This window comes from Gordionus sp. m RMFG-2023, chromosome 2, assembly GCF_954871325.1.
Source record: "Gordionus sp. m RMFG-2023 chromosome 2, tfGorSpeb1-WG-v2, whole genome shotgun sequence".
In the NCBI taxonomy this organism is placed as follows: Eukaryota; Metazoa; Nematomorpha; class Gordioida; order Chordodea; family Parachordodidae; genus Gordionus; species Gordionus sp. m RMFG-2023.
Window position 1 is genome coordinate 10,494,377 of NC_088776.1, and position 10,121 is coordinate 10,504,497.

Here is a 10,121-nt window from a genome sequence, read left to right on the forward strand (position 1 = left end):
ATAGGTATAATTATATAGAGGATGGGCCTTCATATTCACATCCTCCATATAATTCACGAACGCTCATTTAGGGTAGATCCATGACCAACGTGCTAGATAAGATAAGTACTTTTTTAAATGTGAAAGAAAATTTTAAAAAAGGATTAAATAATATACATGTTAGCGTCAATGTGTTACTTTCAGCAATGTGTACATTAATTTTTTTTCAGCGCAAGGTGAATTGTTCTTTCGACAATGTACACTATAGGTCTGCATTGGGTGGGTTATGGGCGGGTGGGCGAGTATATTTTTTAAAAAGCTATGGTAGGGTTAAGTGATTTAAATTTTTTAAAATATTGAAAGGGCGGACTTGTGGGCTAAAAACTCGCACTTTGCAAACCACTAATATACACATTGCTTGGTTAAATCAGGCAATGTGTTTATTTGTAATATTATATTATTAATACTTTTTTAACATTAGTATTTTACTTGGTTAATTAATAACATTTTTTTATATATAATATATAATTTTTAAATATATTTTTTTTAAGATGATTTTATATTTTACGTACTTTATTACTGATATCTTTTGATCTTCAATTTTTTAAATATATTTTTCAAGATGATTTTTCATATATTTTTTGCGTACTTTTTTTTATAAGATATCTTTTATTCTAGATTTAACCACATTGCTGAAAAATAACCAATTTTCCCGCCTACCATAATAAACACATGTACACATTCCCGAAAAAAATAAGTTGACGCTAAGAAACACATTACAGATCCACAGGCTCAATTTCGGGACAGACAATGCGCAAAATATTTTAAAAAAAAATTAATATTGACCGAGAAACTTGTACCAAATTTATTTCGAAAAACTTTTCTAAAAATTCTTAAAAGGTCGGTTCGAACCGATCTCTAATATAGACATAATTACTATATAAATGAACTCAATGAATGCTTTCTACCTCAAGGAAATAAATACATTCTTTTTATGAAAATAAAAAAAATTTACGGTATTTTAATTAACGCCATTTAGCTTAGGTAATTCTTGGAATAAGTGTAAGCGATATTGGAAGAATGAATTCTATTTTATTTATCGCGTAATAGTTGTTTTATCACATACATATAATTTAGGCAAGAAATTAATATCAAAAAAAATATTGGCCAGAGTAAATGTTTTTTAACATTATTCAAGTGACAATATAATCCAAAATATAATAAATAGGAGTAAGTGAGAAACGTTAAATTTCCCCTTTGCCGAAATGCAAAGATGATTTAGATATATCGTATCGGAAAATATTCCTATCATTGGTAAACGCTGAAACTTGATCAATGCCTGTCGGTTGATTGGTGGATACCAGCTGATCGGTTAAGCACTCAAAAATATGCCGGTTTTGGGCGATCGATTGATCGGAATAGAGCGCCGTGACATAGTTATCAGGAGCTGAAACGAAGGTCAGATTGCTAATGATTGAAGATGGCCGCGATATCGAGCTAGAAAATGGACAGGGAAGGGAAAAGTAAAGAGTCCATAATGGATTCGAAGTCTTCATATTTTGAGAATCGTTAAGATGCGAAGAATGGATGACTTAGGGGTTTATATAAAGAAAGGGGAGGGGGGTGGTAAGGAAGTTTATAAATGGAAAATGATCAATATATTTTTGATAGTGATGTGTTTATCATAATGTTTTTAATACTTTGAGTATAATTGGACTGCACTTGTTCAAGTACCAATAATTTATTAACCACTTATAAACATATTTCATATTATAACCTTATATGGTTATAAATTTTCCTTCTGGACTGATAGAATCTTAATAAATTTTGCTATGTTTGGTTCAAGGATATGGTTTATCTTCTTCAAACGAACGATAATCCATGATATTTTGATTTAAAAAGAATATTTCATTATTAAACTTAAAAACACTTTTTTTTTTCATTTTTATAAAAATTATTTTTACGGCTCGGCCATTTATTTAAATATAGAAAAATTTAATTATATTTTTTTGATTGTAAAATAAATATTCTAAAAATAAAAAATATTAGCGCCTTGTTTCTTGCAAAAATTTTAAAATATATTAATTTATTTGACAATAGAAATGATATCATATTTAAAAATTTAAGCCCGACCCGGCCCGGCCGGAAATTTTTAAAAAAATATTAGGCCCAACCCAATTATTTTCTTTTAAAAAATAGACCCGGCTGAGCCCGTACCAGATCTCTAATAGGAATGGCATGGCAAAGTTTATCACAAATTCAAGCAAGAAGAAATAAGTCGAGATATTTTTAGAACAAATGAATGGCCACCTTACGGATACATTTTAAGTCGGCACCCTACATGGAATTATGGTAGAATTATAAATTAACTATAATATTTTAAATAATAATATCCAAGATCAGATTTAAATGGACTAAAAGTCAATTAATATAATAACCAGAACAATTTTTCTATATAAAATAAGATACAATAAAAAAATTACAGAATTTGAGTATGTAATGTGTTAGTGTTTTAAGTCGCATTTATAGCAAACGCGCTTTTCTCAAGCGATGTGAAATTAATCGCTAGCAAAATTACAGCTAATTTTTGAAATATACGTAAACAGCTGTAGCGTTTTAATCGTTTTGCTTCGTATGTATAATTTTGAACTATACGCAGCGATTAATTTATCATCGCCTGAGCAAAACGCTCTTACTATGAATGAATCGTTAATAACCCTGTAACTTTCCTCATTGTTTTATGCCTGCACCTTCCTTATTGTTTTTAAAAGTTACTTTATTTATGTAATGTAGTTTTTATGTGTAGAGGTATAAGTTAATTCATACAAAATATTATTTTATAAAAAGAATAACCAAACAGGAGAGGGTTTATAGCCACCCTTGATAACTTAATTGTTTTTCATAGGTATAAAAAAATTTGTCAGCATCTTTGTTAAAAAACTGGCATTATGCGAGGATGTGCCTCTGCATAGTTGATGTAAGTTCTCAAAGGGGCGAGTTGACCTACGTTTAAATAAATTTTAAAAAATCAAGTGTCAAATATAGGAATGTCTTTTGTATCCGCTATTAGACTAACTATTAATTGTGGGAAATTTACTTGGGCCATTTTAAAATCATAGATATAGTATAATCAAGAGCCAGGACCTATTTGATAGCCTGCATCTCGCACTATCATTTATTTTCCATTAAAAATAACACTGTGCTTTCTTTCGATTGCGCAGATAATACATCATACTATGCTTTGCAAGCAAAAAATGTTCGTTGCGTGTGGATATATACCTCAGACTTTGTAGTTACATGCATACTTTAAAAAAAAACAACCATTTATATTATAATATTTTAAATTCGGCTAAAAATTTCAACAAACTAAAATTTCTCAAATATATTTATGTACCGGGCCGCTAGAAGTCTAAGCATGGCTTTGACCTATATAATAACGTGAGACTTCCTAAAAAATAGCGCCCAAGTTTTAGAGCAAATAGCAAAGAGCACGAATTTGATTATAATACGTGAAAATATGATGGTCACTATTAAATTCCCATTTTGCTCTTAACTTTTTTAAAAAAATGAGATTCCCTTCTTTTTTTAAATAACACAATTTCAAAAAAAAAAATAATTCGGATTTCAAAAGACTAAGATTTTATCACGGTATTAACTGGCACTTCGAACTATTAACTGAGAGCTTTGGCTATTGAATTGGCTATATTAAACGAAATGGCTATAAATGACAAAACGCAACCCCCAACCCATTAAAAGCTAGTGAACGATTTATTTAGTAAGGTAAAAAAAAAATATTAGGTATCATTTAAATTTTAATAAAGTAGGAAACCCGAGTCCCAGCAGGTTCGACTTATTTTTGATACTCAGCTCGAAACAGCTTTTGAACAAGGATACCCTATTTTTGCTTGTATCAAGTGTTTGGCAGCATTGTTATTTTTCGCATTTTTTTCTCTCTTACTTTTTAGGCTGCTGTTTCAAAATAGATCAAACCAGAATATGGCCGAAGGGTCATTTTTTAAAAAAAATTCTATGAATTTATGCTATTCTTTAATTCAAAATATTTGTTGAAAGATGACATTTAAAATTATAATGCGAAATTTAAATGAACAAAAATTTCGAACGCACAAATAAAACCTGATTTTATAAAAGGTTCCAGTACTTCTCGAGGACTTTTTTTAGAAGGAGTTTCTCCCTTCTGGTCAATCAAGGGAGAAGAAGAGGTAACGTGATACAAATAATAGCCAATCGGAACGCAATATGACACGTGACTTAGTTCTAAAAGTTGAAAGGATTCGGTGCTTTGTTGATTTCCATTTGGTTCATCAATGTCAGAAAAATTTTGAAAAGAGTGTAAGAAAGAAATCTGTAGGGAATGGGGGGGGGGGATAATAAATTTTTTTTAAAAAAATCCTTTTCCATATATATATTTTCTACCTTAGAGGTCCCAAAATCTTTATCGCAATGCGAAGAGTCGCATAACGAATAATCGATGAGAAAAATAGCGCGTGGATATCTTTGCTGGGGTGAAAAATCGAATTCCTGCTCCCCGAAAATAGGTGAGCGAAGAATATCTTTTCGGTATTTTTGTTCTATAATTACGTGTTTAAATTTCGTCTTTTGCCCATTGATAATAGCTGAAGTGCATCTAGTATATTAATTTTAAAATAAATAATGATATTTTGATAAAATTTTTAAATTAAACATTTGCAAATAACCGGATTTTATGCTTAATGACACGTCATGAATTTTATTTAGCACTCGATTTCTATTTTTTTTGGCTGGAGAAACTGATTGCTAGGAATTAATAAGTACTAGTCAGAGGGCACCGATGGTATAAGCCAGGTTATATATTTTTCGTTAGGGCATGATGTAATTCATTTAAATTTACTAATAAAGTCCCAAGCATTCAAATAAATTTTCGGAATTAGTGCTTTAAATCAATTTTTAAGAGTACTATAGTTCAGTTGGCTAAGAATTTATTTTTGGCTAATGACTTTTTTCCCCATATATACTGGCCTTATTATTAAATAGCCAAAAAATCAAAAAAAATAAATTAATAAATACGAAAAATAACAATGCACCAAATATTAAAAAACCCAAAAAGGGTGTTCTAACTCAAAAGTTTTTTAGATGAAATAAAAAATAATTAAGTGGATCCGCTTGAAATCAGAAATCTGCAGAGATTTTTTTTTAATAATGGCGATTTAAAATATTTTGCCAGCCCGGGTATTTTAAAAAAAAATTTTTTAGGCCCGGCCCAGACCGGGTATATTTAAAAAATTAAAATACGACCCGACCCGTGTACCCAGGCTGAGCTTAGGACCGGGCCTATAGGTCTCAGCTTGAAATATTGGCCTTTTAGATTAAGTATTTTTAAAAGTTCGGTCAACTCGGAGTATATGATAGATATTTTTTTAACAAAAACAACAAAAAAATAAAGGTAAATAAAAAATATAATCATGAAAATCACTAATCAGAATTTTATCATTTGAAGACTTGAAGGACGAGTAAATGAGAAATTTACAGGCACCGCCTCGCAAAATAAAAATCGTAACATCCCCTCCCCCCGTAAAAAAAATATTGCCTTATCATTGAATCAGGCAATCAACCACTTTCATCGTCCTTCATGGTTTTCAAATCACTTTGTTTTTTCCCCCTTACTTCCTTTATTAGCATAATAATACAAAAATGATATAAGGATCCTTTTTTGATTAGACAGACATGGATTCCTTATATAATAACAGCTTTTTCAAAAAATAGTCTTTTATGATTTTGAAACAGGACACTATTCGATTATAAATATATAAATGATTAAAACATTATTTTAAAAAAAAAATTAACTCATAATTTTTGGCGAGAGAATTCGAAGAAAGTGGTGCTTCCGACTGAGAAGACGAAGGAATTTGATTATTAATAGCAGTATCCTCGTCGGGAGGACGTTTTTTGAGTATCAATCCTTTATTTATTCATTCAGATGAGGGGGAGGGGGGGAAATTTTATGAATAAATGACTAATATAAAAAATATACATTAAAAAATGCTGTAAAATAAAATTTTACAAACCATCTATGCGAGTATTGAGCACGAAGGTGACCCTATCGTTTTGGCCACTACTCCCGTAAACAGCTGAGAGTCTGCAAAATGCTTGAGGTAATTCGCCACTACCAAATACGGGAAACAAATAGGGTAAAATCTCCATTTCGGTATTAGTATCTTTCCGGTATATTATAAAGTAAATATTAGTGTTGTTAAGGTTGCCTTGTCAACAAAGTAATGTAGGGAATATTATACCTGGTCTAGTAAAGTAACAAATCTTGGTAATCAAATGTGCCAGTAACATTATAGATTATAGTTCCATAGATATTTATAAATAATATTTTTTCTTGCATGAATTTATATTATTAATCAAAAACAGACTAGAAAATTTATAGGTTTGAAGAGTAAGACTATACTCACCGAATAACAACTTAATGATAAATCATAATATAGGTATAGGAGTTTTAAAATCTTAAAAATTTTCTTTCAATGTTGTCGAAATAGGAGTCAGCTCATTTCGTTTAAAAAAAATTTATCTGTTCAAATATTTTTCTTAAAAACCCTTTGCTCAAATGCCCCTAAATTTTTGCGCATCATCACAATTTTGATTGTCATTTCGCCACTATAATTATATATAAAATTGTTCATTCTTTAAATTATTTTCCTTAAATTTGTTCCGATTCTTACCTAATCTAACCATAGAGTTGAAAATGGCGGACAGTTATTTTTTTAGTATCAAATTAACAATCGTTTTTGTTGTGATGTTTTTGCCTTTGAATTAAATATAATTTTACTCTGCGAGTTTGAATACTTGCTGGGTTATTTATTAAATAAGTGGAAAATAGTGATGCAAAATAGCTCCATCTGAGCCGATTTTTGAAAACTAACTCATTATTTTCTCCATGCCTGAATATTTTGTATATATTATGGTACAAAGATTTGGACTTCTATTAGCGAAATCTAAGGCGTAGGAAATATTTTTCTGGCTAAAATATTGAGTTAGCCATTTTTATAGATGGCTTAAATTAAGCGAAGTACAAGATTTATAATTTATTTTTTGTATGGTTTATATATTTTTTTAACTTCTATTTTTTAGTGTTTTGAATACTGCGACCATTAAAAATGTAAAAATTATTAGGTAGACAAAATGTTCATATAAAGTTACTTTTATTCACGTTCTTGAAGTTTTGAAATATGAATTTATTTTTCAAAAATAGTTGAAGCAAGACACACATAAAAATAACCAGAACATCATTGAATTAAGGATTATTCGACATGGAAATATTTAAAAGTGATAAATCTATTCAACCAATATTTATTTTTTAAAAAAAACAATAGTAAACATAGTAAAGAAGAAAATAAAATAAAAAATAATAATTATAAAAAAAAATGTAGAAACCTTCTAAAATTTTATTTGGATCGTTGGATTTATCATCCATCACATTATGACCTGTTGTATACGTTAAATTTTTGACTAGTTCAAGGCTTGAGCAGAAACGTTTCAAAGCTTTAACGCCTTCCAACGGTGATTCGTCTGAAGAAGTAAAGGTTATAGCGGAAGTTAGGAAATGTATCAATCGTGGTGTCATGCTGTAAGGGGGGTTTTGAAGGTAGGTCATGAATGTAGTTGAATCTTTATAGGAAATATTAAAATAGTATATTATGTAAAGGGAAATTATAGATTTGAGGCTTCGTTTATTGACTCATTCAGATCGGAAAAAATTAATATATTTTGTAGGACTATTTTTAACTTAAAGTAATTAAGTATCTTATGCATAAATGCAGCTGGATTTTGCAAAGAGATTCCAATTTTTCATTTTTCAGCATAACTTAATTTCCATTCCTTCATTTTTCATAACCCAATAAATAATATAAATAAACCATCTGTCTTTTCGATTTCATAATGATCACAGTTTAAAACGAAGGAAATTAGTTTCATGAGAGAACGTTTTTCTACGATGGACAGTTTATCGCTTCTAAATATTTGAGATCTGTTACAGGGAACCTTCGTGTTTTTTTTAAAAATTAAACTTTTATTTGTTGTTTTTAAAATTTGTTTATTTTTCTGCCCAAATGCTTTTAAAATAGAAGTTGTATGGGAATCGAATGGATATTTAAATGCTGAATATGTGATTTCTGATAAAATTAAATATATTGAATACTAATTGGTTAAATGGGGATGTGACAATATTATTGCCGATATTAAAATGTTATAGATGTTTATATCATGGAATTGGCACAAGTTACAAATTAAATTTTTAGTGCATAAGCATCTTAGAATGTTAATAAAACTTTTAAATTTATCAAACAAAAAATATTTTAAGGCATGGATATTGGCAAATAAAATCAACCTATGCTTTGGTTGGATTGGTTTTTAACAATTTTTTTTGCCTATACATTTATAATCAGGTCATTTTAATATTGGCAAAAATATAGGCAAAGCCCTAGTTAAATTAATTTAGGTTTATCCAGGTTTTCTAAAATAAGATTGCTGCAACAAAAATATGAGATTTTAGTTTATTTTTGAAAAGTTAAAAACAAACACATTTTTTTGTTTTGTTTTGCAGTATCCTCTTACTATCCATTTTTGAATATTATTATGAAATCTTATTTTTATAAGATTAAGATTTATAGGGATTATATTTACCTGGACTAATTTACCTTGGTACATTGTCATCAATAGATTCACTCTCTGAAACTCCAAATATTTTGAAGTATTTGAACTAAGTAATAGTTTAAACATTGAACTGCCTGCCATTAGTAATTTTGGGCATAGGTCAATGTTGAAGGACCTGCTCAATTTCAGCATATGTTTGATGTCTATTGTTTTAACATTCATATCAATGTTTGTGCTACCATCATTATTTTTTTCTGCTACTTCTAGAGAAAGAACATTATCTCTCATGCCATAATCATCTCTTATAAAAATATTTTGTAATTTAAAGAATGGATAAAAAATCAAATGGGTAATAATTATTAGCAAAAAATTAATTTGAAAATAAATTCTCTACTTTTGATTTAAGACAAATTCAATGTCAGATAGATCCAAAATATTTTCACCTAATTTGTGAAATATTTCACCTTGGTCTAGGAAATTTTGATAATTTAATGATTCTTCTAATAAAATTGAATTTGAGTTATCTTCAAAATCTGAAACCTTGTGATATCATAAAGAACATTACATATAACAGGATAATACTATTTTTTTATTTTCTATTATGTCTATCAAATGCTGAAATGAAAATGATGCATTAAGTCCCCCATAAAAAGAATTGCTAGGTAAATTTATATACTAAATAAACTCTTAGGATTTACCTATCAATATGCAATATTTTGAATCCCATGCAAGATAATGCCGCTGACAATATAGATTCATTCAAGCCTAAAAATATATTGATACATTAAACAAAGGCATTGCAATTGAGTTAGATGTTCAATATAAATTTTATTTTTTATATATTAGGGAAGTGCAAAAAATAAAATTTGAATTAATAATAGTTGTAAAATATCATATTTTAACATAGATAATATTGATTAATTTTTACCTGTCCCTATAATCAAAATATCTACATTTTGAGGCAATGCATTATTTGCCATATGATTAAAAAAGAGAAGATGATTTAATCTAATATTAGTATTAAATATTGTAGCATTTAAAACGAACGGCTCGCATTCCTTGATGACCTCGAAAACATTGTTAACTCTCTTCCTAGAAGTCGTAATTTGATAATCCTTGGGGACTTAAATACTAGGATCGGAAAAGATGACTCCTTTATTAGAGATGGGGTAATTGGGAATAGCTCTCTCTCAATTAAACAGTGATGACAGTAGGAAGTTATTAGAGATGTGCAGGAGTATAAACCTCAAGGTTGAAAATACTTTCTTTTCACACAGCGAATCTAACACCCTAACCTTCAGGAGGAATATTACCAAATCTCAGATCGATTTTATCATCTCGAACATTCATAGCTGGTTCATCGATGTAAAAGCAATACCTAATATAATATTTCTGATCATAACTTAATCAGAGCCAGTATTACTGTGAGAAATTTATGGGGAAACTCTCGGCGTCCTTCTCTTCAACCCCAGCCTAGATACCTTTCCTGG

At 29.2% G+C, this 10,121-nt stretch overlaps 1 protein-coding gene across 3 annotated transcripts; it reads right to left on the reverse strand.

Annotated features, from left to right (window-relative positions):
- Nucleotides 1-1,069: 1,069 nt before the first annotated feature.
- LOC135923780 (rab proteins geranylgeranyltransferase component A 1-like) lies at nt 1,070-9,658 on the reverse strand. 3 transcript variants are annotated; one of them, XM_065458716.1, is made up of 12 exons: nt 9,560-9,658; nt 9,330-9,396; nt 9,214-9,289; nt 9,026-9,171; nt 8,662-8,932; nt 7,896-8,019; nt 7,414-7,647; nt 6,042-6,191; nt 5,821-5,935; nt 4,414-4,624; nt 4,114-4,342; nt 1,070-1,570 (listed from the first exon to the last, which is right to left on the reverse strand). In XM_065458716.1, the coding sequence occupies exons 1-12, from the start codon at nt 9,609-9,611 to the stop codon at nt 1,224-1,226; spliced, it is 2,022 nt and encodes a 673-aa protein (XP_065314788.1). In that variant the 5' UTR covers nt 9,612-9,658; the 3' UTR covers nt 1,070-1,223. The 3 variants fall into 3 exon arrangements, with proteins under 3 accessions (XP_065314788.1, XP_065314789.1, XP_065314790.1); XM_065458717.1 differs by having other exon boundaries at nt 1,305-1,476; XM_065458718.1 differs by having other exon boundaries at nt 1,384-1,570; nt 4,139-4,342.
- Nucleotides 9,659-10,121: the final 463 nt, after the last annotated feature.

Coding starts and splice junctions, on each gene's coding strand:
- LOC135923780 (XM_065458716.1), bottom strand. CDS start 9,611: ATGGCAAATAATGCATTGCCTCAAAATGTAGATATTTTGATTATAGGG. Junction 9,290..9,329: donor AAAATATTGCATATTGATAG/GTAAATCCTAAG, acceptor AAATTTACCTAG/CAATTCTTTTTATGGGGGAC. Junction 6,192..7,413: donor TCCAAATAAAATTTTAGAAG/GTTTCTACATTT, acceptor TATACCGGAAAG/ATACTAATACCGAAATGGAG.